General features: G+C 44.6%; 1 protein-coding gene across 1 annotated transcript in view; it reads right to left on the reverse strand.

Annotated features, from left to right (window-relative positions):
• LOC142584996 (cytochrome P450 2F3-like) overlaps nucleotides 1-26,171 on the reverse strand; it is a 40,154-nt gene extending 13,983 nt beyond the window's left edge. The window contains exons 1-5 of the mRNA XM_075695411.1: nucleotides 26,048-26,171; nucleotides 11,979-12,195; nucleotides 8,811-8,935; nucleotides 6,576-6,682; nucleotides 2,137-2,441 (exon numbers count right to left, since the gene is read on the reverse strand). Coding sequence (XP_075551526.1) covers nucleotides 2,137-2,441; nucleotides 6,576-6,682; nucleotides 8,811-8,935; nucleotides 11,979-12,193 — 752 coding nt within the window. The 5' untranslated portion in view covers nucleotides 12,194-12,195; nucleotides 26,048-26,171. The remainder of the gene's footprint in view (nucleotides 1-2,136; nucleotides 2,442-6,575; nucleotides 6,683-8,810; nucleotides 8,936-11,978; nucleotides 12,196-26,047) is intronic.
• Between the last annotated feature and the right edge of the window lie 1,744 nt (nucleotides 26,172-27,915).

The raw sequence follows: 27,915 nt of genomic DNA on the forward strand, positions 1-27,915 counted from the left end.
ATCAATCAATCAAAGTTGATTTCACCAGAAAATTCTGGATAGTCCTCAGGGCTAAAAGCTGCTCTAGGCAGCTTGACTGAGTTCCTGAAGACCCTTACATCGGCAGCATACGACGTTCACAGCACATGCAAGCATATCAGATCATAACTATAACACATGGCAGTAATACTGTAACAAAGTTCACGTAAGGATCACTTGAATTTAACATACAGAGTTACAGTAGGATTCTCATCAGATGTTTAATACAGCATAAACATCATCGTATAAAGACTTTTGACTGCAAAAAATAAATAAAAGTAAATAAAAATAAAATTAAGTTAATTTAACAGGTTTCGCAAATAATAAAGAGTAAAAAGTAGCAATGATAACAGACATCGCGCGACGATGACAAGACCGAAACAGAATGCAATAAGTACAGGATAGGCAAAAGCCACGCAAACTAGACCCATGCACGCCATTCCAGAGATAACTAAACGACAGCTATTTACAACATAGATGTGAAGAACTGACATAGCTGCCGTTGTCTAGCAGTAGTTAGTTCAGGAAATTCATTTAGAATGGGGGGGGGGGGGGTAAATTGAAGTGGAGCGCCTGTGAGTTGTAGGTGGTCCGGTAACGAGGAACAGACCATGTTGAAGTATGTCGCGTACGCCTATTAGGGTAATTTGGTGTTAGGTTTGATATAGTTACAAGGAATTCTTTATAAGTGTTGGAAAAGAAGAAGGATCGCAAATTCGAAATTTGTATAAGTGCTGCACCCGTATGATACTGTATTCCTGAAACAACGTTTCAGTTGAAGCCAGGTTGTAAATGTTTGCAACATGGCGAATAATCTTTTTTTTTTGCAAAAGGAAGATTTTATTTAGGTTCTGTTTAGTTGTGGTAGCCCAGACTAGACTACAGTAGTTAATGTAGGATGCGAATAGTGCGCAATACAGTTGAAGTTTTACCTTCGAGGGGAGCACGCGTTGACATCGTGATAATGCTCCAGTAGTTGACAGTTTCTTACACAGCTGTTCCACATGCGAGTTCCAACTAAGGTGAGCAGAAAACGTAACGCCGAGTATCTTGCGTTCGTTTACTACAGCGATATTCTGACCTTCATATACAATAGGACTTAACTGTGGAACTACTTTACTCCTTGCACGAAATATAATAATTTTAGATACTGTGTCTATCTCTCTGAGAGGGCCGTCGTGTGCTCTGCTTTTCTTGCAGGGAAGTAACGAGCTAATTATCTCGCCTATGAAACGTTACGCCCGGCTGCCTAGATGTCGGAAAGAAGTCCGTACACTTATCCTTTATACCTCTCAGTGTAGGACTATCTGGCCGCCTGAGGCGCGCAACCTCCCCCCCCCCCTCCCCGCCCCCGTCCTAGCCCAACTACCAGCTCATCCTATGACAGTGCCTCATCTCGCCTGTTACTCCACATTCTTCTGCCTTATCTCTTCATCTCTGTATCGTATCGATTCACCCGCGCGGTGCTGAAAAATTGCACCATCGAGGTTCTGGGCTGAGGGCTTGCACCGACGCCATTCTTTAATGAGGATAATAATAATAATAATAATAATAATAATAATAATAATAATAATAATAATAATAATAATAATAATAATAATAATAATAATAATAATAATAATAATAATAATAATATATTTCTGACAACACAAATAATGTGTTGGAGAGCAAGCAACGTGTTCATGCGTTCGAGTGAATCAAATATGCATTTTATTAAAACAGAAATTTCTGCATGCCTGTGTGCCGACATAACCTACATGTTACTGTGCGTGAGAAAAGGGATGAGGAACTAAAAATTCACGAGAGATAGAGAGAGAGAGAGGGTCGGAGAAAGAAAAGACGGCAGAAATAAAGGAGGGAAGAAAGAGGCGGTATAACTCAGTTATTGTGATGTGCTTGAAGCCTCTCTGCTTGTCAAACAAGTGATAAGTTTAAAGGCTGACGCTGCACAGCGGAATAACGCACGGGACCCTAACGTGGTACAAGGCAAAATTTTGTACATTTGAGTTCCATTTTCAATTCGATAGGCCGGACAGTCTAATAGGATATACCATTGTCGCCTATGTTTCTGGGCAGTTGCGACAGCGTTTAAAGATGGTTTCCAACCGACACACGCACCTTGTAAAGTCGCCCAAGGCTCGAAAGTGCTTCTCGATGTTCTGTCTTCCGGGGAACGCGAGCGTGTTCAGGAACGGGCCCTTGAGGAAGCCCAAGGGCGTCATTCGGCGGGTCGTGTTGACGGCCACAGCGAGGTTCCGCAGCGTGTCGTCTAGCCACTTGCGCTTCGGGTGGTCGAAGGGGTAACTCTCTCCAAAGACGGGCGCGACGGCGGTGTTGGAAACGCTGGGCAGCATCAGCTCTTCGATGGCGATCGGACGGCCGTCCGATTCCGATATGCGCTCAATGAGGCGATGACACTCGTCCTGGTTAGATCGAGAGAGCAAATGTGGCAAATTGTTTCCAACAATTTGCCTTGACTTGTTCAACATCGCAATAATAAAGATACGCTACAATTAAATCGCCCTGACGTCGCTGAGGAATGAGCAATTGAGTCGAGTAGAGTGAAACTGGACGCTAATGAACTACAGCGGAGCCCGCATATAACGAGCACCTTCATTGCACGCAACGTGTCCGCTATGCAAGTAATTTGTTATAATTGGACTGTCCCTTCAGACTACCGATGAAGAACACAGCGATGCGTCAGAAGGGTCACATTAATCACAACATCGACGTGCACTCGACGCGCTGAGCTACCAGAAATGGGCGACTGAGCGTTGTTTCAGTCATGTTGATGCAATAATGACACTCTCAAAGTTTGACAGGCTGTGGACATGGTCTTAGGTGAGGCCCTTTGCATGTGCAGTATGCTTGAACGAGGCCGCACAGCCGTGACTGTCTGTGTGACCTCGACAGCGAATTCGTGAGCCGAGGGCAGCACTAAATGTATAAATAAATAAACGAGAAAGAAAAGTGAGGCACGGCACTGCATGCTTTGATTGGACGTACTATACTGTCGTAGCGAATAGCTGTAGCTTTGCATTCAAGCCACGGAGGTTCGAGGCACATTTCCTGCACAGGATAACTTAGTTTACTGGCCAAGGCAGCATAAGCTGCGCAATTGTGCCTCGAATAAATTCTAGGCAGTCCAATTGGCGTGTGTGAAAGGCCGTTTCGCGGTTTCAATTCGAAGTTGCAGCGTTGTAGTTTACGGATGGATTTCGCTAGTGTAAGGACAATCACTTGGCTCCGTAGCGGCACGGGTGGGCCATATCATCGACTGAAGGCTGCTACAGGCCACTATGATTACTTTTAAGGAATTGGTGAAGTCTATATTATACATGACACGAAGCCGTGCTAATTGCCATGAACAATGTTTATGTGATTGCCTGTCAGGGAGAGCGGTGAAAGTGAGCAAATTCGTTCATACGAAATGTGCGCATAGCCTCCTTTTTGCGCATTATTTCAATGCCTCCCTTTGACTAAAACAAGTCATCAAAGCAACATGATGATTGATTAAAAGTTCGCATGCACTATTCGTGTTACATACTAGTTTGTAATGTTGACACTAAATAGCAAGATGGCTGTTCTGTATAAAATGCAGTGTCTGCCACAAATAAGTAATACGGGTATGCCTTATGTTTGGAGCGAAACAGCGCACAAACTTTCGCACGCTTAATTTTCAAGCATTCTTTCGCGGCAACGTTTATGGACAGACACGGTACACCTCCGCGTTGGAAGAGCCGCAGACTCCTTCTGCCATACATACCTTCCAATGTCCAAGCTTGTAAATTGTCGCGAGTGACGCGGTTTCGAACAGCAAACTGAAGTTTAGGCGTGTCAACAAAAAAGTGCCGAAACATTTTTCAGGATCTACGCTGGCGGCCTCAATACTACGCGCATGCGCGTGTGGACGAGCGCGCGCAGCAGCCAAGCGAACGGTATCCTCCTCGCCTTCACGTCACTCGCGAAATAGCGCTAGTATCGCAAAGTGCCCGGTATAAGGCAAATAATGCCTTGACAAAACTTCGAGGGTGATTCGTTGCTGCAACGGGAATCATATTCTAGTGCACAAGTTTTGGTACTGTTTGGCATGGGCTTGTTGTGAACGTGCATTGCAAGTCATGCTTGGATTGTAGCGCGAAGTAACACACACACATGGAGACTAGGAGAAGATAGTACAAACGCTAACTCTCAACTAAATATTTATTGAAACTATTAAGATATATACAAGTGAATGAAAATAACGCAGCATACGAACATGACAAGGTCTAAAGACTATCAGTTAAACATATCAAGAGGTAGGGGAGCCGAAAAAAAAAACCAAACAACAGAAGGCACTATCTGAGATTAACACACCTGCTGAAAAGATATTGAAATTCGCTTTCTAACAGAGATATTGATGCGTGGCTAATACAAGTCTCTCCTAATCTTTTAATGTTAAATGTCTAAATTATTTCTCGCGTGGTTTGGCATTTGTGTCTTGAAAGGACTTGTGTGTCTTCAAACAAAAGTTTACGACCGCAATTGAAACAATGCGACGCTAGATGTGAAGCATTAGGGTTGTTAAGTGATTGTTTGTGTTCTTTTAGTCTGACATTGAGGCACCTGCCGCTCTGTCCAGTGTAAGTTTTCCCGCACTTGAGTAGAATCTGGTAATCTATACCAGGGTTAGAAGGAACTAAAGGGGGCACATGCATAACGCCGCAATCATTTCTTTCTTCTTTTGTGCCCCTGTTAAAGTTTCTTATTTATCATAGGGCACATCATAGACAATTTGCGGGGGGCTGAGAAAACTGTATTGACTTCATATCTATTGGCCACGCTCCGTAAACCGTGTGACAACCTACTTACATAGGGCACCACAGCAAACCTTTTTTTTCCTTTTTCTGTTTTTCTTGTTTCTTAGCAGCACGTTTTACCCATTTCTAAAGCTTTTAACAGGTTAATGATCACAAATGAACAGGATAACCAACCTTCTAGAGCCTATCTATCTGCTAAAAACTCTGTTGTGTGCAGTGTGGACATGACTTAGCAATGGCAGACCTAAGAGCTGAGTACGCTATCCCCGGTTTAACAAGTTTGGAATTGCAAGAAGAAAATTCAAGCAGTGGTTTCTTTGCCCTGGGCGAGTAGTACCAACAGACATGTTCCTGTTGAAACATATCTATGTTGGAACAAGTCTCTGTGTGTGTAACTTCGCGCTACAATCCAAGAATTTCTTACAGTACAAACTCGCCCAACGTTATGTCCTTTTGCAAATTATGCTATTACCATAAGTTTAACTGTATTGCACGGTAGCTTCGCAATTAGTGGCGCGCATTTTCTTGGGTAAATAAATGTCTACACCTTGCAGCATTCGGTTCCACAAAAATAGCTAACGTTTTGCGAGTAGCGCTACCCAGGTGTAATTATTGTTCTCTTATTTATTTGCTTCAGTTAAGAGCTGCATTCCTACCTTTAACTGCCTATAAATATATGACACACTTAAACAACAGTGCCGGCACATACACCACGATGTTGCTCAAGATCTCCTCAGTGTTCAACTTAGTATCACATATCGTTCTCCCGGTACAAGGGGGGAAACGCGCGTGTTTCATCTGCGTAACGTGTATATAACGCCTGCGAGTGGCGCAATAATTACGAACCACATAAGACGTAATTAGTGGACACATTCCAAGTTTTGCGTCCACGTGAGCCCTATTTCCATCAAATATAACGTCGGTGCCATTCTCCGTTCTTCGTTGCGGGATCCATGGGCAAGGATTCTACTCGTTTTGTAAAACACTCGTATATGCGATGTGTCCCGTGCGCTAATGCCGTGAGCAGATTGGGTCAGCGCCGAGAAAAAGAGGACGAGCACGGCCAATGTCGTAGCCATCCCCACCGCAGAGTCCGTCTTCCTCCGCTGTCCGCCTCATAATTCCGCTGTACGTTCCTTCTCCGCGTTCCTCCTCGCGCTCCTTTCGCTGTCGCCGTCTTTCATCTCCCGCTGCGCTCCGCGTTCGCTTTCATCCTTGGCTGTGCTCGTTCGCTTGGTTACGAGGTACGACGCCGACGCTACCCGCAGGAACGGGCCGCCTAAGAGCTACGCTGTAAAAATACCGTACCGCCATCTAGGCGCGCTTTGATTTGGCCTTAAGCGAGGCGCAGTTAGAACGCAGGCGAGAGCTTGCGTAGACGAGGAACGCGCGAATAACTCAAGCCACCAGAACGGGGAGAAGCTTCTCGAGAGGACGCGTTGGAATGAAGGCGAGCGTTTCAGCGGGAAAATTATGCGAGAAAAACAACCACTGCAGCAACATTTCTTTCATTTACAAAACACAATATTGGCAGTAAAGATGAGTTTACTGGGGAGATCGTCACAGTGTGCGTGGTATTCTTTGCAGTTGTTTATTTCTGAAAAAAAAATACGGCAGTCTTGATTTCAAGGGTACAATATAGGCTTCATAAGTAATTACAAAGACTGCTGCGCACTTTATGACAATTGTCCAGTAGGGAGTTCCTACCGTAATCTTCCTATCGATTCGAAATCAGCGTGAGCAAGGGCGCATCCTTACCAGAATGTCGTTCTGTATGGTGGGCTTCGCGAAGCCAATATCTCTGAGCGCCTGGATGCAGAACCTGCGGTTTGCAACCCACTCGTCTCCCTCCAGCGACATCGGATCTGTGTGGGATACGAGTGACGGGAGCCTTGTGCATTGGTCCACAGCGAACGCTGGCCCAACGAAGCAAAACGATGCAAAATATACCGCGAGGAGGTGGATTCGGATCCCGCCTCCGGTTAGTTTCTTTCTTCTCAACTTTAATTTTCCTTGCTTCATCATGTTTACATTTCAATTGCAAAAAAAGAAAGAAATCATCATATGCTTTCCTTGGTTTCGTTGTCTAGCCGTTTGTTTCATACAATTGTCACTAACAAAAGAAAATCGGGCCCCTACACTTCTCCTCGTTCAATATATATACAAGGTGTCCTAACTACCACGCACCAAGATTTAAAAATATACATTTGCCACGTAGCTTGATAGAATCAAGGTAATGTTGCTTGCCGTTGCTTGGAGATACTCAGATAATATTTTGTATTCCGCCTAATTGCATAATTGGTATTAATTAACCAGTCCACTTCTCAAATATTATAACGAGATGAAAAGCGTCAATGAGAAAATTGTAGTGAGAGCGTCGTAGCGGTGTACACTCCCGTAAGGGAACTAACTTTGTTGAAAACATCCTTTTTGTAAAAGAACAAATGAAATCAGCAGATTGCTTTGGTGAAACAGCAGGAAAAGAGGGGAGCAGAAAACAGAAGACAACTCACAAAAAGTGTTGTTAAAGTTGCCATGCTCTTTCTCTTATATATATATATATATATATATATATATATATATATATATATATATATATATATATATATATATATATATATATATATATATATATATATATATATATATATATATATATATATATATATATATGTTTTCTCAATAACAAGTTATTACAATGGTATATCACGCACTGACCGTTGCGTCAAAGCTGAAACCGTGAAACAAAAATAAGAACCGCTGCTCAAAAACAGGGCAATTTAAGTCTAGCCTGCATGCTCATGATAATGTTGAGAAGGCACTGAATCGCAAATGTTCCGCGTGAATCGAATGCAAAAAAGATTCCTTGTTAGTTACACTTTGAGTTTATTGTTCGTTCATAATACAATCCGTTAACTACAGGTGATGTATATAATCTGCGATTAACGAATTGTATCTTCAGATTGTATCTATACAATAGGTCGCGAAGTCAGCAAGTGTTACGAGACCCTTGATTATTAGTCACGACAAAACAGCAAATATAGAAGAAGCTACCCTCGTCCTTCTTAGGAGAAAATAGAAAGAAAGAATTATGGAGGGCAAGTACACGCAAGTGAAATCATGTGCGCTAACGCATTAAAATGATTCTGCAAAACAGAGACAACACTGCCAATAATATGCGATTACAAAGATTACATGCACAGAAGAAGTGATACGAAATGCGGTTCAATAATTATTGCTTGGCCGCCTGTAAAATATCGCCACCATTCACGTGCGTTGTGTCCCATGATTCCATACGTTAAAGGGACAGTAAAAATAAACGTTAAGTCAGGTTAGATTGTTAGAATATTCTTTCGTAGTTCTTGTTTCACTCATATGACGAACAACAGGCTGATTACCACCGGTGAGATCCACTTGAATTTTACGCGCAAGCTTCAACGCAGGTACATGACTGTGACGTCAGCGATTTCAAGCGTTTTTATCATATAGACCCGATTTATCCGCGCTGTGGCAGCGTTGTGCTCGTGACCCCAGAAAAGTACCAGTCATGCGTTTCGTCACCCATGTTTACTAAGGCAAAACAAGTATTTTGTCGGCGGAGTTTTCATATTTCTTACGTTTCGTATTTCTTACTTCGTTTTGAACTTCCCAGTTCTTGCATCGATCTACAGGAGGCCAATATTCACGATGTTACCACCACTACCACCACCACCACCGCCACCGCCACCAGGTATGTTGAATGATGTCACGTTACCTATCTTTGATGTCATCTGGTCCTCGGAGCTCTGTTATTATGCAGTCACGTGAATGCCAACCCAAACGAGTTTCTGAGAAACCCGAGATTTTCTTGGTAGCTGTGAGCTACTTTCGGGTGCATTAGAATTGTCCGCTTCTGAAAACTCCCCCACCCCTCCCCCCTTGCGGATTTCCGAAGAATTGAAGCTGTGCAAGTGAAAATAAATTTTTGTGTAGAAGTAATTTGTGTTTACTTACATCCGACAGAAAGTCCGTAAAGGCGCCAGTTCTTCGAGCGACACAGGAGCTCATCCTTAGTAAACAGTTTCTCTATGGCATCAAAGTCGTTCACGATGACCATCTCGGTCAATCCCGTTCTGATCCTGAAAGATGGAGAAGGCGACAGCGTTATTGCTTCTGTGTTCAGGCATCGTCCACTGGTAAGCCTAAACCAGCTAATAATATACCTGCTACTGCGCCTTTAACTCATTTCGGGAATTATATTCAAAAGCGTTTTTCTAATCGTCAGGTAGTACGTCGCAGAATAATACTAATCGTTTCTGTGAGTAGATATTGCTTGGCAGCGCCAATACGAAGATCAGCACATCATTGTAATCACAGCGTTATTGCATGCTGAATTGCCTTCGTGAACATTGTGCAGTAAGTGGAGCTTTGTATTTTCTTTTTGTCACAGTAGACACTCTCGTCCGAAATTTGTTTATGTTAATGTTGCGGATCTGGAAATCATGTAGGCAAACACAGCTGCCATGCAGAATGTGCTCAAATCACTTTTTTCCATGTTTCTTAAGTTCGTCCCTAACGTCATCCGGAACGTGGAACAGCTGGTTACAGGCACACCTCTTAAGCCAATCTTCATACTTCTCTGCATAGACGGGGTGGAGAGAAAGCATCTCTCTGTCTCTAAGCCATCTTAAAAGGCAATGCTTCCCGTAGTATCTTATCTTTACTACAGCTTGAAGGCCCCAATATGACTGAAAATATTCATCAGCAACATACACGAAAGTTTTGCGATATTACACGTCCCACATAAATTTATGTGCAAGAAACTGCAATAAACTTTGAAGAAATGATCATATAAAATGAGGAGCGGGTAAAAATACCAGAATGAGTGAAGTCAATCATTCTCTTGGCTACTTCATAGGTTGGTGCGGCTGATGTCTGACTCTATCACATAGCTGAAAGCTATGGCCTAGTCGCAGTTCGAACCGCATGAGGACGTTATAAGTAGAAAAAAAAATGTTAGCTTTTCTTGGTGCATGACACTGCCATGGCAAAAACGAACCGGTGCAATATAGGGCACAAGACATGGCATGAAACCATCGTACCCGCTCGAGTAGTCATAAAGATACAATTTCGGGCCCTAAATGATTCTCGCAGAATTATGAGTGCAGGCTTAAACACGGGCTTCCCTAGAATTGAAATCATCAAGACGCTTTCATCTGGAGAGTTTTATCAAAATACTAAATGCTTGCGCGAAGGCTTTAAGTATTTCGTAAAACAACAGTGCGGTAGAAATAAAAATATGTGATTTTCTACGGCAGCTTGTAATTTGCAATGGCCAACACTAAAAATATTTTCCGATAGTCTCAAGAAGTTGGCGAATATACGAATCGAAAAGCGATGACTCGTTATTCGATAACTCGTTATGCGAAGTTTTCGAATATCCGTTTCGTTCGAGCACTATAAAGGAAAGACAACAGTTACTGCAGTCTACAGGTAGAAATACTCTAGGAGAGACACGGTTGTTGTGTACACGCACCACTTCTTCAACAAACCTTATATGCGTGTATGCACAATAGTTTACTCTTGTTAAACATGCGTGTATCACCTCAGGCAGCCTACAGACCCGCCGTCTCGATTTAGTGAAGTCAGTTTATCGTTTGGCCAGTGTCACCATGTGCGGATTTCTCTAAAACGATGCGTGGAGCTGTAATATTGCGCATAGCTCCTTTCAATAAGCACTACACTCTTCTACGCTCGTCTAGTTGCGTGCTGCTTCTTTATCTTAGTACTGTCATTGTCATGGTGCACCAGATGCGGCAACCTTCCTTTGCTTGTTGTTTTGAAGCTTCTTAACTGAACTGAAAGCCAGCTGTTAACTGCATTATACATGTATGAAATAATCTAAATAGGCCTTTTTCTTTTGGCAGACTCCATGAAACCTTTAAAGTTCACTTTGTTTAGAACTTGAAAGTATTAAATATTCGATTCGACCTTTGGAGGTCACTTTTCTCGGATATTCATATTCGATTCGATTCAAAAATCACTGATTACTAGCTTATTTGACTGAAGTTAGCTAATTTTATAATTGTTTACTTGAGAAACTTGCCGCAAATGTGCAATAGAAGTAAGTGGCTTTGTGTGCATGTGATAGGCATCACGAAAAGAGCGCTAGATTTGAAATACTTTCGTGCAAGATTGCTGCGAAGCGCATCGGTGTTCTGCTCATCATTTTCTTGATTGATTACATTTACGCACTACAGGGTGAATGTGTAGTGCCGATGTATCTTTTGGCACCCTTAGGATTCCGGCGCCCCAACAGCGTTTGTATTCTCAGTGTTACAAGAAATCAGACTTGCTTTGAACACGTCCTGGCAACAAATCTGCATTTTAAGCATGATTCCTCCCGTCATTTGTTTCTTACCCTCCGTGGTTGCTTAGTGGCTATGGTGATGCTATGGCTGCTAAGCATCGAATCCCGGCCCCGGCGGCCGCATTTCGATGGGGGCGAAATGCAACAACACCCGTGTACTTACATTTAGAGGCACGTTAAGGAACCCCAGGTGGTCAAAATTAATCCGGAGTCTGCCCACTACTGCGTGCCTTATAACAGATCGTGGTTTTGCCACGTAAAGCCCCCTGATTTAATTTTTAATTTCTTTGTTGCCTCAAAGGCTCCATGTCAGGGCAATACACAAGACACGTAAACGAATTTCGGATTATTTATGGCTTGTTCGGTGATCAGCTTGAATCGGCCATTAGAGGTGCACATTGTGATCTTCGGCAGGTAATTTAGAAGTCGATTAGCGAATGTAATTTAACTGAATAATTAATAATTATGTAGTTCCTGGTGTACAAGACCAATTCACCACTTCATCTCCACGGCGGTACAATAAAGAATTCACCTTCACATAACCTCCCTCCTCTTTTCCTTCTCCTCATGAACTTGTAAGTTCTAGTAAGTACTAATTAAAAATTGAATTCTTGGGCTTGGCGTGCCATAACTACGACCTAATTTTTTGAGGCGTTCCGTAGTGGGTAAGTCTCGATTACGGTACACGAGCGTTTTCGCGTTCTGCCTCTATTGGAATGCGGCTGCCGTGGCCGGGATTAAAACTGCGATCTCGTGCTCTGCAGCCAACGCCATGGCCATTGAGCTACCGCGGTTGGTCATAGTGAGTTCACCTGTAGGTAGAACCGTAGATTCGAGCCCATTCGATTGCCGTAGTAGCGCAGAAGTGTGGCCGGTTGTACTCGACGTGACCGATCAGCGGTTTGGCTGGCGGAGAAGGGGGCAGCCGGGAACCAGGTGGAATGCGCTTCTTGCCGAGTTGGGAGTACCAGAGAAAATACAGCACGAGGCTAACTAAACTTGGAATTATTAGGTCAGGCCACTCCATTTCTGAAACAAAGCGCGGACACACCAAACGGTTATAGACAGACATGTCTAGGGTTTAACAAGAGTGCTTAAAGGTGGGGAACCATGAACACGCGCAGAACAACAACAAATGTCACCTGTTCGCTGATAACAAGATTGGCGGCTAAAGTAGGTAGTTTTCGCCATGATAAACATCGAAATTATCGGGAGTGTATTCTGATGTGTAGCAAGAGACAGGACGTAAGTAAATGTCACAAGACAAGCGCTTGTCCTGTCGCTGTCATTGCGCCTAGTCAATACAAGTATTTGGACATCAGGCCTCACGTACTTATATATTTTAAAAAAATTGGTTTACAACATTTAAAAAAGAACGTCTCATGAAGCTAGTGAGAAGTTTGGGCACACAAAACTCATACGCACTTTACGCCTCACTATGTACTAGGATCAATAAACTCCTCAAGAGTTTTAACTATACCCCTGTAGTCGCATATGACGACCAAAAACCAACAATACTTTATATTTGCGGTATATAGTTCACTTTTAGTGGGCACAGTTGAACCGACAGCGCCGTCAGAATCATTGTCAGCCGAGCTAAATTGGTACGTGGAATCTGCATTATATACGAAAAAAGTCGCAGTTTCGCCAGGAATACGAAGCAGCGATTGCTATAGCAAATAATTAGACACCTATCCGAAGTAAGGATAGTAGATTTATCTGCCGTATAAATTTGAAAACATTCGCTTATTAACTACATTAAGAAGCATGGTGTCGCGCGCGCACAGGTAAGCACGCACGCATCGCACTCGATGACCGCGGACACTCGCTGTCAAAACGCTGGGGTGAGGAAGAGCGGGAGCAGCAGTGAATTGACCTTCACGCTGCCTCTCACTTCAACGCGAACAAAGCGGCGAGAGCACAGCACGTACGAAGCCATCAGCCCTGCCCGCGGCTAGACTCTACTCATCTCGGATCGCTTTCAAGATAGTGCTCTCTTGGTCGCGCTCAGCCGCGCCATCCACAACCGCCGCCGGTGTAAAACGTCCCTATAGTTTGCTAAGCGTGCTCCATATCTTCTGTTGCAGCTATCTGTGTTGATGAGTTTAGCATCCCAAAGTAGCACAGACCAAGCGGTTGACTTTTCCGAATTTCAATTACCTGGGTTCATTGAATCTGCTGGCTCATTTAATTTGCCGCCACATTGCGGAGCAGTCGCTGCATGCATTCGAACCCGACACCATGCACTCCGGAGGACAATGCGTTAGCTATACTTCGGAGGTATGCCCTTCTCACAATAAAATGTGCTCTATTAAAGGACACGTACTTTGCGTACATGATTTTTGTCAACGGGTGCGCCAGTTTAAACTCCATGGTGTCCTTAGTATCCTGGCTCCAACTTGGTTGCAATAGCTCTCCATCAAGCGGCCGCATTCGACGTGGGGATGTTTGTTGCGGATGGGTGCTATCGCTTTTAACATACGTAAGGTTCCACCGCCCTTGCGTCAACTTAGAACGTCATTTCTGGGGAACTGGCCAATAATGGGCCACATATCCAGTGGCAAATGCTATTTGCTAGGCGGGAACGCAGCAAGCACAGACCTAATTGCCAAGCCTACTAGACGAATTGGGTCACTGGGTGGACGAGGCCATATGAATACACACCGCAAAGGGTGTAAAGTTCCGAAAGAAGGCTAAGTGCATTGACGCCTGTAGTGACTTGGATCTATAAAATCCCGATTTGGTGGTCTTCTATGTTTTAAGGCGATTGCTTTCTTTGGCTGTTTCCCCCATTTTACAGTTTGCATGCTCCTTGCCGTTTATGCGAAGAGAATCAACGTGGGCCACTATACTCCATTGCACGACTAACGTGCACCACTGCCAAAGGTACGAGATGCACGACGGAGGCAATACCTTTGCACAGAAGAATATAGTTCCTGACGTAACTGTCTGAATACTACAGGGATTAGAGCGTTTTATTTTTGCTTGGCACATAATACGCTGCAGCGATACGTAACTTCTTAGGCCCTTTGAGCATGCGCGTCCTATACCGCGATGAATTGAGGCGGTTACTACAGATTACCGTAATAGCCAGCCTAAACTTCACAGCAACAAACAAATGGTAAAATCTGTCATCGCTTAGTGTCATTTCATGCTGAGGGCAAAATTATTAGCTATATTTTGTTGTTAATACTGAGATCGGCTGTTTGTTTTGATGCTGCTAAGTGTGCAGAGACGACGCCAAGCGGCAAATGGGGTTTAATTTACAATTCGCAGATGGCGCCAGAGCATTAGAACTAGTGATGAGTTGATGATCTTGAACGCTTGAAAGGCCTGATTGTGCACTGTATCACAAATTTAGTACTCCACTCTAGTATGGTACGTGAGGACGGTGGTGAGCGAATGCGAAATAGACACCGAGCAGACAGTGCGCCGCAGGTTAACATCTATAAAGGCGTCCGCCCTTACTACTGGCTAAGGGGTCTAGCAGAAACTGCTGAGAATGCGTAGAGATGAAGCGAAGCTTGTCCAGTTCCGAGTGGCACAAGAAAGCAAGCTGTCGCTTACAGTCACATCAACCCAAGGACGGTTCTGCCAGAGCTTTAATGCACTAGCATTCTTATCGTACTTCACGCACATTCCGGGGGCAAGCTGTTTGCGTATATATCTACGTATCTAACTTCTTTCCCGCCTACCTCAGTCACTGGGTAGTTCATGGTCGAACGGGTAGCGCGTCGGGCTGCAGTGCTGAGGGAACAGGGCTCGAAATCAACAGTGGGACCAGCGGGGACTACTGAATATGTGGCAATATGTGCCGCTCTTCAAAAAACTTCTTTCACGCCGGCATACGTCACTGTAGATGCGGGACTCGGCAGCTACCAATGCTTGAAGTGACTCTTCGACGCAGACTTTGAACACTGGATATTTGCCACTCGGTCTGTGCCGCTCATCAATGAACGTCTTTGACGCTAGCTTGGTTAACTAGGTATGCGGCATTCTGAATGTGCCACTCTACAATGCCAAAAATATTCTTTAAATTTCTTTGATCCTTGGCGGAATCATGCCCACGTCACACGGTTTCTTCAAAGACAGAAACCCGACGCTTTAGCAAGATGTGCCACAAATGCACTGGGTATGGGTTGCACTTCACTGAACGTTTTTCACGCCAATGCTTTAGCGAGCTGCGTTACGTATGCACTGGGTGTGTGCCGCTGTTCAACGAACCTCTCGCCAACTTGGGTCACTGAGTATGTACCACTGGTGTAAGGCAAGCGAGGGAACAATTCTGAGCGTTCGCATGCTCCAGCGCACCAGGTAGTCTCGGAGGCAACGCGCGGACTTCTCGGCAGCGCCACTAGATGGCGCAGCGTGCACAGAGAGAACCGCGAGAGAGGAGCGCGGCTGCCGCATGACGCATTTCTCAGCGTTCGCACGCATTGGCGCGCCATACATTTCGAAGGTCGCGCGCAGGTTTCGTGATGGCGTTACTCTCGCGAGTGACGCCGAAAGAAACAGACGTGACGATTGGAAGTCCCTTTTCAGCGTAGCTGGAGCGCCAGGCCAAAGCGATGTTTTTATTAAGTGGTTTTTCACTCATGTGGTTGCTAGAAGCGTTAGGTTAAACGAGCAATCTCTCTCTCTCTCCCTCTCTCTCTCTCTATACATATATATATATATATATAACTTTTCATGCTTTTTGGATGCTTGGGCTAGATATAAGTAGGTAACTAATCAATTAAATACGGAGGCAACGTTCTTACACGTTGGGAAAAAAAAAGATTTGAGTCAGGACACGATGCAAACAGGGCAGTTTTTATCTGTAGGATGTGTGTGTGTGCGAGGGTCGCGACTGGACCGTCTAGAACAGGACGATAAGCTAGCTAAGCGGGTTTGTAAGCTGGAAAAGAAACTCGGGAGCGAGCAGACTCAAAGGAATGCGGTAGAAGATAAGCAAGTCAACGTAGAAATTAAGCCGAAGGCCACCATTCCACAAAGAAATGGCGAATTCTTTGATGCGAGTACCACGAACGGGCCTGGCTCCGAAGCGAGAACAGTAAGGAAGCCGAAACCACCACGTTGGAAAGCAGTGCCGTACACGTCAAGGATGGTTACGAAGGGGCTACCACTGATGTACCGGCCGCGGAGGAAGAGAACAAAGCGAAGGCTGACATTAAGACGGGAGGGGAGGACATCGCGGCCTGAGGTGCAGCTTTCGGCGGCCAGGTGGAGGAAAGGCGCCGAGTTGTCTTTGTTGGGGATTCAAACATGTGCAAAGTCGAACCGGTGTTAATAGAGAGGGTCAGTGCAGACAAGCAAATCCAGGTTAGTATGCTCCCGGGAAAGCCGAATAGGCAAGTGTAGTGAAAACCAAGGAACACATGTGGGACACAATGGAGGAGAGGCTCCTAGTAATGATAATGGGCGGAGTGATTGACATACTGCAAGGACGGAGGACATGTATCGTGAAGCAAATAGCCAACGGGGGTTACCGATTTGCGCAATGTCTAAAAGAAAATACAAAACGCAGTGGTGCGCGGTGTCAGAACTTGAAAGGCAGAAGAAACAATGGGAAAGGGCAGGCGTAATGGCACCAGTGCTAACGTTCGTAAATATCATTCTGCGCTTAAAATTGGATATCTTTTCGAGGGTTGGAAGTTAACCAAAGAACGGTAGGCCGGTTCGTTTAGGGGGGCCACGGTAGTACCAAAAATGAGGAAGTGCAGGATGACATGGGTTAGGCTTCTTTTGAAGTCAGGGAAGTGCAGAGCAAAATTAGTTTATAAGAGAAACTCAGCAACATGGATCAAAATAAATGGGTGTCTAAAGTGCACAAGTATCTGTACTTGAAATGCGTAGATACAGAATGAAGGAAGAGGTCAAGAAAGTTGGCAACCAAGTACAGGGTAAAAGCAAGTGTAAATAGACAACCAGGAATCATCAGAAGGAAAGCGAGAGAAAAGAGGACAGCGAACTGGATGCAAAGAATGAAAACAAAGAACACCATGAAGAATTACAAGAATGGGAAGAAAGAAAAATATGAAGGGAAAATCTGTAGCATGACACAAAGGGCAGCGTTTTGCTATTTGAGGCTCGAGCTGGTTGCCTAAGGATAAAAAAAAGAAACACACACACACAGGAGGAAATATCCAGAACAAGTTGAGGCACGTCTATGCTGCAGCAAAACTCCCGAGACCACTGAGCACATCCTTATGCAATGCGAAGGGATTCATCCCGTGAGACCCGGAGGTAACGGACACCTTTCAGAAGCGCTTGGATTTAAAGTGAACGGTAGCACCAACCAGTCAGCTGCCGAGATAAGCAAGAGACATTTAGAGTATTGGTGAAAAAAATGAAGCAGGGAAGAAATTGACACGACGAGATCAGTTACAGGCATAAGTAGCGATGCCAAGGTAGATAGAGAAGTTTTGAGGAAAGAAGAAACATTATGGAGATGTGCACAAAAATGGTAGAATGCAAAGCATGTATGGTGTACCTGATTAATTCAAGCAGGCTAAGTTACTATTTGTCAGCGGCCCGTTTCAAAGGGGATGCGAATAAATCATCATCATCATCATCATCATCATCATCATCATCATAGAAGCGCGAAAGAGGAGTAGAATGAATATTTGATGTTTAATGGCGCAAGGGCCAGGTGTGGCCAAAGAGCGCCATGCTAGTGTTAATGAGTTCGCAGTGGACTGATGCTTACTGTGATCTTAATGTGACGTGGCTGTAAAGGGGCCTAAAAGAGTTGGTGTAAATTCCATAAAATCTACGTGTCATAAACTTATGGGAATGACTATTGACGTGTACTATGAACATTTGAATGCATTGAGAAAGAATGATGCAATATATAAAATACGTGAGATGCTAAAATTGTCTAGAGCACTACTGCCTCACTAGAGCCCTTGAAACCCAAGGGCCCAGAGGCGTGTGCTATACAAAGAAAGCTATCATAGCGATATCCTCTGAAAAGAGGATGCGCTACGAAATGAATGGGCTTGTAACATGTAGCAAAACATTTTTCAAGAAAGTGAGGACTACTTTGGTCTTAAAAAGCGGTTTTTCACCAAGAAACACAGCCGATGCAGGGGAATACAATGGCCGTATGCAAAAGGGAAATGTTTCCTTCTGTCTCTTTCGGCTTCCCGGCACTCCAGGAAGACATGGAGGACGGTCAGGCTTTCGCCACATCTACCACAGGTTGGAGGCTCGTTGCCAGTAAGGAGAAAATTATGAGCGCCGAATGTGTGTCCGATTCTTAGTCTAGTGAATAGGACGTCTGTTCTTCGTGTTTTCGTAGTTGGGTGCCAGGGACCTAACTTGGGCTTATTTAGGTGAAGCTTATTACTCGTTTCTGCGTCCCACAAGCGTTACCAGTGGCTTCGCAGTTTGTTTCTTAGGAAAGGCCTCATGTTTGTGGCAGGGACTGCAGCAGAACGAATGCACTGCGATGCTATTGATTTGGCCGTCTCGACGGCAGGCACATTTCCCTCGATTCCTCTATGACCAGGAACTCAGCATATTACAAAATGTCTCTGTGATAAGTAGATGATACGTAAGAGTGAGTAGAGTTCATTGAAGACAGGATTCGTATGCTTTTGCAAAGAAATGAGTGCTTTTACAAGACTTAACGATTCTGTAAATACTATTGCTCTGTCGAGTTTTAATTTATTTATATGGTTTACTGCAGACAGTACTGCATAGGCTTCTGCAGTGAAGATACTTGTTAGCGGGTTCAATACGTTAGATTTAGAAAAAGAGGGACCAACAGCAGCATAAGATACACCAGCATGCGATTTTGACGCATCTGTGTAGAATTCTGAGCACAAGTACGTCGATTGAAGTTCACGGAAATGCATAGCGATTTCGAGATCAGGTGCGTGCTTTGTGACCTCTACAAAGGACACGTCAGAGTCAATCACCTGCCACTCCCAGGGCGGTAATGGCTTAGCTGCGTAGCGCTGCAATACGCGCGTCATGCACAACTCATTTCGGCAGCGGCAGCATGCTGTGGCGCTGTATAAATTAAATTTTAAACGCACTGCCGCTGACAGTCATTAGTGAGACGGGTTCTGCCGTATTTTCTTTCGTAGTTCAAGATGAGCATTTGGTTCGCCGCAACCGCTTCGGCCAGCTTAGTCATCTAGCCAGCTTAATGTGACGGGATATTCGCGAATGTGATTCTTCGAGCCGGGTATATTGTGCCAGTTTCATTCAGTGTGGCATTCGGCAGATTTTCTTCTTTTTTTTGTTAGAAGGGGCGGCCCACCACCGCCAGGACGGTTCAGTGAAACAGCCCTTTTTTATTACAACATCGGCTCGTTAATCAATCCAAGTGGTAACGCCATGCCGAGGCTCTCTTTGTGCAATGTCTTTCGGTGGATGACAAAAATACTAGATACGAAGCATCCGCTGATGAAGCGCACTATCGACCTTTGCAAAAAAAAAAAAATGCAAACTTACAATTTTAATGATCAGTTTAAGTGCGTCTAATGCTCTATTAAAATGTCCCCTCTCAATGTATGAGAGCTATATACCCATGTGCTGCAGCGGAAACAGAAATTGCTATCATGGCATTTATAGTAGATACTCTGAAACGTCGAGCACTAGGTTTCTTCTTTTTTTTTCCCCCCGCTAAGCAAACCTCACAAGCAGCTTGTTGAAAAGTAGTGCAACGATCTTTCGGGCCATATATAGAGCAGAACAGGCGACTGTAATGTCTCTGGAAGCGCTCAAAATGGCACAGCTGCGCAAATGCATCCGCTGCACCATTTGTGGATTCTTGATCGCGAGGCAAGGTCACTGCGAGGATGAAACGCTGCTGGCGCAGCGACATTCGTGCGACGTACAGGATGAAATTTCCGTTCACGTCGGCCGGAAGTGCCTGTTTTTCACAACTGCTGCGGATAGCAGCTGCTTTCTTCCCTGGCGCCTTTCGTCTATTGAGACTGGCAGCCTTAAGCAAGGACGGGATACTGCGACGCCAATTTCATCATTGGAGGTTCGCCATCCGGCATAGCGGGAACCTAATTCTCGATCGAAAATCACCCCGAAATACTGAGTACCTGGCGTACGTAACCCTTTGCGGAGTTGGTAACCACGAAATGTACCGTAGCTGAGAGGAAACTGGCTCTGTGAAACTTTATCGAACGGTGTGTAGCTTGGTAGAAAGGCCATGCGCGCTCGCGCAACCGATTCGCGTGGTGCGTTCACCACCGAAGGCCAACCATTGCAGCCCTTTGGGACGCACTCGCGCTCGCGCGGTGTGTTTGGGGGCGTCCGAAGGCCTTTACGTGGCTGTGGTGGAGCCGCTGGGGGCGTGGGGACGGCTGTTCTTCTTCGGTCGTGCCGCGGTGCACCATATAGAGCCACTTCGCCATCATAACCATGTATTTGCAGGAAAGTGGAGTGCTTTTAGCTTTAGGCATTAGAGGGATATTTGGAGGTGACGTTTGCGAGTGAAACAACATTTCGAAAAGAAAAAGAAGGAGCTCTCGAGAGTATTGTATTTTGTGTCTTCTTCGCTTGCTATAATTAGGGTCGTGGATGCGCTCAAGAAACAGCTAGCATCTAAAAAAATGAATATTAAATAAATTTTTGGCGGGAGAACGATACCCAGTGATTTCCAATTTCACTTATTTATTTACTTGTTCAAGATACTTTACTGGCCCGAAGAATGAGCATTGGGTAAGGGGAGCTTACATGGTATAAGGAGCATGCAGATCATAACAACGCTTTCTTAATAATGATACAATGGAGAAACGAGTTTACGCGAAGTCGAAAATCCTCAGTGCAAGATGGATAGCAGACAAGAAGCTAGTTAAAGTGAGAAATGCGCCTTCATGCGGTCACGGAATTTTGCTTTCTTAGCTTCAGCTACCAGGATATCGGGCAGGTCGTTCCACAAGTGGATGACACGTGCAAGGGCACATGAGTTAAAAGAGTCCGTTTGACCATACATGTGCTTGAAGGGAAGATGATTATGCAATCTTCCGGGCGGGAATAGGGAGTCCTGCATATTTATTGGTGATGGCCTTGATCCGTGAACGTATAGTGAAACAGCCATAAGAGGGCTACATCACGACGAGGGTTCAAAGAAAGAATTTATAAACTGTTTTTAATTGGCGTTATGCTTACGTCGTAGCTGTAACTTGGTGAGCTCAATCCAGCGACTCTATGCTGAACTTATTCTAGCATAGCGGTCAAATAAATGTAATGAGGGGACGATACTGAAGGAGCAAATCCAAGTTTAGGGCGAACAACTGTTAGATAGGCTAATATGCATACATAATTCGGCATCTTACGCAGGTTTAGACATAAATAGACCATGGGCTGGGACGCGTTGCCGCAGATGTTGTTGCTTTGTGTCGTTGAGGAAAGGTTTGATGTCAGGGTTACGCCTAGATATTTGAAAGATGTGACTTCATGCACACGGTTGTTATTCATATTGTATGAAAAGTTTGATTTTAAATGTTTGCGTGTGAGAGGCATTACTTTGCATTTATTTGGACACATTCACATTGACCACGTGCTACACCAATTGCAATTAAGGTCAAGGTCACTTTGAGTTTTTACATGGTCTTCAGTACTAGTAATCACCCGGTAAGTTATACAATCATCAGCAAAAATCAGCACATGAGAAGATTTGCTGTTCGAAAAGACGTTAATATATATCGGAAAGAGTAGTGGGCCAAGGACACTGCCCTGCGGCACACCAGAGGGAACGTAAGAGAGAGGGAGGAAAAATTATTAACAACGGTGAAGTGCTGCCAATTGGTACGAAAGTCCCGGATCCGAGATAGCTTTCGTAAATCTAAGCAAAAAGAAGATAGTTTAGAAATTAGTCGGCAGTTAAGCAACACGTTGAAATGCTATTGAAAAATCTAGAAATACGCACTCACTTTGCAAGCTTTTGTCCAGGCTAAAATGTAATTCAGTCGTGAACTCAAATAGTTGAATGTCGCACGATAAATAATTACCAAACACATGTTAATTTAGAAAGAAGAAGTGATTAGGCTATAGATGACTGTAAATATGAGAGACGATGATATCCTCTAGCATCTTATAGCAGGTGGAAGTTAGTGAAATGGGTCTTTAATTCAGGGGGCGTATATCTATTGCCGCACTTAAAGCTGGGAACGACCCTCGCGATTTTCCAGTGATGGGCAAGCTTTCCTGGTGATAGCGATTGTCCGAATATATGATATGATAATTTACATGGGACTGATATCGTGTTTTTTTAGTATCTTTTGAGTTAATCTCGTCAACGCTTGCTGATGTGGTCACTTTTTGATGATTTATAGCGAATGTGATGCCGTGGACAGTGATCTCGATGGGTTGCAAAAAGTGGTAGCCAAGATCACCTACCTCAGGTTCATTGTAATGACCTTCCTTGGTGTATATATTGATGAAAATAGTGCATTGAGCGCGTTAGTATAGTTCTGGTCTTGAATAGGAATCTGGTCGTCATCCGGCAAGGTGATCTTGCTGTCGTGTCGATCCGGACTCGCGGCTTCCCCAAATTTTTTTGCCGTTAGTTGTGAGCAGTGATGACAAATCATGGGAAAAATGCGTACCTCAGGCAGCGCGTGCTGCCGATCAGTAGGTCTTCAAGGAGTCACTGTATTTTTTTCCAAGATGTTAGAGTGCATGTGAATTTCGCGGCCACGCACAATCGCTAATTATTATTTCTCACTCTTTTAAGTGACTTAGTGAACGACGGGTTGCTTTTATCATTTATCATTTTAATTAACGGAACGTGTTCATTAACCAGTATTAATAACTTGTTTCTGAACGAAGCCCAGTTATCATGAACAGATCGGTTAGGGAAAGAAGGAAATGATACGCTGCCAAGAAGTGTTTCAAGTTCAGCATTGATAATATTGTATTTTCCTTTGTTATAATCTTGGATTCTATTTGTTCTGGCACGAGCGAAACGGGACGGGGCTCGCATTAATTTATGGTCAGTGAAACCACTTAAATATGTTATGCTCAGAACTTAGGTTCTAAATGCCGCTTGCCATGCACTTCTACCGTTTGTCGCTTCTTTATTATGTTGCTCTAGCTAGGATGCACGACTGCATCGCATTGTTTCGCTAAAACTGCTTCGACTTGCAAGCACTGATGTTTGTGGTTTTATGCGGCCCGTTAAATCGTCCAATCGGCTGTCACGCTGTTCATGCTATTGGATCAATTTATGCACAGCTTTGGCCAATGTTGAGCTATTGCTACAGTTGCTTCACGCAGAATTGTCGTCTATTTTGCTTTTGCCTAACCTCGTTTGTAGAAGGATTAAACACGCTGAGTTTTATCAGAATGACTGCGAAGAAGTGCTTTTTTTTTTGTTTTCGCCCGAAGGCATCTTCGATATCGTGGTTACTGAATTTTTTTTTCAGAAAAGAGGCAGTTCAGAGTGAAGAATGCTGTTCGCTCCTGCATAAGGTATTTTTTGTTGGATTCTCGCTGAATTGGCGTCCCATTTGTGAAGTCATTAAAGCTTGCTGCGGTTTGAGCATATTGACCATGCAGAGTGCTTTGTTTGAATGCAAGCTGAAATCTGTTTTAGTGTGCGTTTTGTAAGAACCTTATATTTTAAAATTATGTTTTTTTGCAGCATATGAGTTCAGTGTTTATGTCTGAAACGATAAGAAAAAAAATTACAATTATTCCGCCGACAACGACTAAACCCACCGTTGCCGCCAGCGCGCATCGACGTTGACCGGCGTTGCTCTGCCTTTATATATACATTCTCGTTTGTTACATAACGAGGGTCTCCAATCGGGCAACATTGATGCCTTCAGGGTAGCATTTGTGGGTTTACTGACCAGTTTCCTTCACCCAAAAAGATCACGTTCTCGTGACGTCTGCGACAGAAATGATGTTCCGCATCCGCCGCTGAGGTCTGTGAGTGGTGGCGCTGGCTAATAATACTCCAAGGGTTCTGCTAGGAAACATGAATACCCAAGAAAGTGGATGGGGAAACGGCGTCGCAGTTGCGCAATTGGTAGAGCATCGCACGCGAAATGCGAAGGTTGTGGGTTCGGTCCCCACCTGCGGCAATTTGTTTTTTATCCACTTTCATTTCCATTAATTTATGCTTTCTTTGTGTCATTTATTACGCACAAGTAATTTCCTCTATGTTGTCCTTGGCGCCAGTGTTCGTTGGCTTCTTCTGATATGACTATTACAAATAAAAAATCGGGCCCCAGGGTTAACCCCCTTTCTTCTCGTTTATATATATATATATATATATATATATATATATATATATATATATATATATATATATATATATATATATATATATAGTGCGTGGCTTTTCTTCCCAGCAACAATCGAAAAAAGAGACCAATCACCAGTTGGTAAGCTTTGCACGTTCGAACGGATGACACTATGCACGAGAAATTCCAATTGAGAAAACACTATCGGGAAGGGCAGTTCTTCGACGTACGAAGCTGAATGGCATCAGTGCCGCAGCGCTAACTCGCACCTCTATACATACCCATGCTTTTGTGGATTTTGTTGACGGTAGCACACGTCTCCAATCATAAGTTTCCAACTGCTCTACCTGAAGCGATTTTTGAGGTGGTTATTCAACGGTGTCTTGAGTACTTAGTGGTAGCACGATCCCTACAGCGTGCGCTGGCGCTGCGCCGTGCGGAGTCGTTTGAGGTGTAAATCGGCACCGACGTCATGTTGGCATATTATTGAGCTACAGAAACACTAGTGCGGCGCGGATAGAATTAAAAAAGAAAGGAAGCGATCGAGACATCGTTTGAGTCAACAAAATGAAACAGCTGCTTAACACGAGCTCCCCTTCGGAACCTGGCAGGGTTACGCTTCTCTGCGGGACGTGCCTGGCACGTATGCGGACTGGGTCGTCCCAAACTTATAGTACGAATAATCTGAATAAGCCCGAATTAAAGCCAGCTCTTCGGGAGCGAGTGAATTTCTCGATAGAGACATTTTGGGGGTCAAAGCCACATTTACTAATTGTGTACTCGTATCACAGGCTGTCGTTTTCGCAGGCATATCAAGGCTGACATGTTATAGGCTGTTCATAGGAGAAAAAGAAAACGAAGAAAAGAAAGAACGGTAAGGCAAAATTAAAAAAGAAGAACAGAGCCCGAATCCACAAAGCTTTACATTGGTAAGTCCTCTGTGTCATTGGCTGGTGGCATTTGCTAATAATGTGTTCAGTATCAAGATTAACTGGTATGCGCTCTTACGAACAATTCCAGAGTAAGACATTTTTTGTGAATACGACGTAGTTTGCTTTTGCCAAGCACCATAAAGTATACACTTTAAGTGAAAGAGACGTACTGCGCCTGGTGTGCCTGGATAGATCAAATGTGAATGCGTAGTAAGCACATAAAAAGACTGCTCGCTAACGACAGAGGTTCTTGGAATGGGAAGGATCTGGTGTAGACGGCGGGCGAGACTAAGAAAGAGAGGTGGCGAATGAAGACAATGAGCCTTCTTTTGGGCGATATGAAACAAACTGTTGATTCAGAGTTGGATGTAACACGTGAAGAGACCGCGCTGTTCGGTGCAGGCAACAAGGAGAATAGTTTGCACTTAAAGGACGAACGAGTATTGGGGGCAACGTTTTGTCAACCAAAACGACTGCGGCAATCCAGTAACTGAAGTAAACAGTGGTTGGCACGAATGCATTAGGTAGTCAGTTACGCTGCTTGTGTGCGTGAGTCGCTGCATGCGTTACAAACAATGCACCTAATATGCGGTGGCTGAAACAAATGGCGACGGGCGCCAGTGACACCAATCGATGCTTCCTAGCCTCTCATGACAGGTAATGGTTGTCATTTATACGGAAACCATGAACGTGCATTGTAATGGCCCGCAGCAGTTCGGCGCTTACCTGCGAACTTTCAGATTCAAAGTCCTGTGGCAGCCGCACGGCAGCGATTGACAGACTGCAGTGGGCCTGTTCCCGCAGCCGCAAGTGTTTTCATGTCACGCGGCTTCCGCCATTTCGCTTTTCCGCGATCTGTCGGTACTGCGGTTCGCACAAGGACGGCGTAGAGGCGTCAAGGTCCTAAACACACGGTGCCAGAGAGATGAAGGCAGAGCGCATGCGCGGCGTGGTGAGGTTTGCGCGATGGGGAGCACATCCGCAATAATTGAGCTTTGGATCCTACTATGCATTGAGGGACCGATTCCCTTTTTTTTTCGATGATCGACGTTACGACAGCAATTGTTCCTTCGGTTGATGAATACGATGGGCATGTGGGGGATATGCACGTGGGCTATTGGGCATAAAATTCCCAACATTTCCGCCTACATTTATTTCATTCGTTATAAGGCCGCGAATCCTGCGACGTGAGCATTGAGGGTGCTCGTTGGCGGCGATAGAGCGGTATCCCTTTTGAATTATGACTTTGCTGCGTCATAATTCGTAGAAAATGAGGCGCCTTTTGGGTGTATGTGCCAGTGCTTATCAAAAACCGTCGTCAATTTTTTAAAAGCTCTGGAGGCCTATGCAGAACGACAGGAAATGCAGTTATGTGTATTATGGCAACTATTTATTTCGCAGGCAATGGCATAGGCGAGTACGTTGCAGCTGCACAAGGCGATAGTTTGAAGTTTATTGTTTGTCACTGCATGTACAAAAAACGTGCTCACGTGTTATATCATCAGGAAGTTCCAGAGTGAGAAACTGCCAGGGGGACCTCCTATCATTAGTGGGTACATAACAGTATTAGAAAAGTGCCAGTTGCGCCGCGGAATTCAATCAACGCGGATGCTGAGGCACGCGCCGGCTAAAGATTGTCTAAAGCACTAACAATTTCATGGCAGTGCATTGTCCGCATACGCAAAATGCCATTGGCTCGAACCTCTCATTTGGCTCTACCGAATGAAACAAGCCACCAAATGACCTCCAGCCTAGGCATATGGTGTTTTATACAGTGCGTCCCAGCTAACGTTAGCCAAGCTTTTTACAGAGAGAAAGAGAAATATTAAAAAGAAACATCGTACAAGATACAAAGACTTACGCTATTCTGTTATCAGACCACTGACGATGAACACCTTAGCTTTTATGATTGTGCCTCGCACCATGTTTTTTAAATCTTTTGTTTTCGGCGAACAGCGTGGCTAACATTAGCTGGACACCCTACGTTCCATCAATGGCAACTATTTTGTTCTGCGACCTTCGGTATTGGTAGTGGTGGTGGTGGTGGCCCACAAAGCTATGAAGGCATTTTTGTCCTTCTTGAGGGCTACTCGCTATGTGGACGCCTTTGACTCACTCAGGCCCTCCGCGCGCGTGCTCGAGCTCACCTCAGCTGTCCTCCCCTCCTCTCCCTCTCCTCTCTCTCTCTCTCTCTCTCTCTCTCTTATTTATCTAATCTTTCTATTCCGTCTTTCCCGTCCCCCAGAGCAGGGTAGCCAACCAGACGCATTTATGGTTAACATCCCTGCATTATCTCTTCATTTCCTTCTCCTCCTCCTCCTCCTCGGCGTAGCGCTGCCGACCGCGAGGGCGCGGGACCAAAGCTGGGCAATGGTGGCCACATCTTTTTATCATAAAATTTCACGGTTATTTTTCACCATTGTAGAGCGGCACACACCTGCCGGCACGTACCCAGTAAAACAAGTTGGCATCAAATAGGTTCGTTAAGGACCAACACAGACCGAGTGCTCCAAGCCGGCGTCAAAGAGTTTCACTGAAGAGCAGCACATACTCCGTACCGAATTTGCAGTGACCCATACCTGGGAGAGGCCCTG

Source organism: Dermacentor variabilis, chromosome 6, assembly GCF_050947875.1.
Source record: "Dermacentor variabilis isolate Ectoservices chromosome 6, ASM5094787v1, whole genome shotgun sequence".
NCBI classification, from domain to species: domain Eukaryota; kingdom Metazoa; phylum Arthropoda; class Arachnida; order Ixodida; family Ixodidae; genus Dermacentor; species Dermacentor variabilis.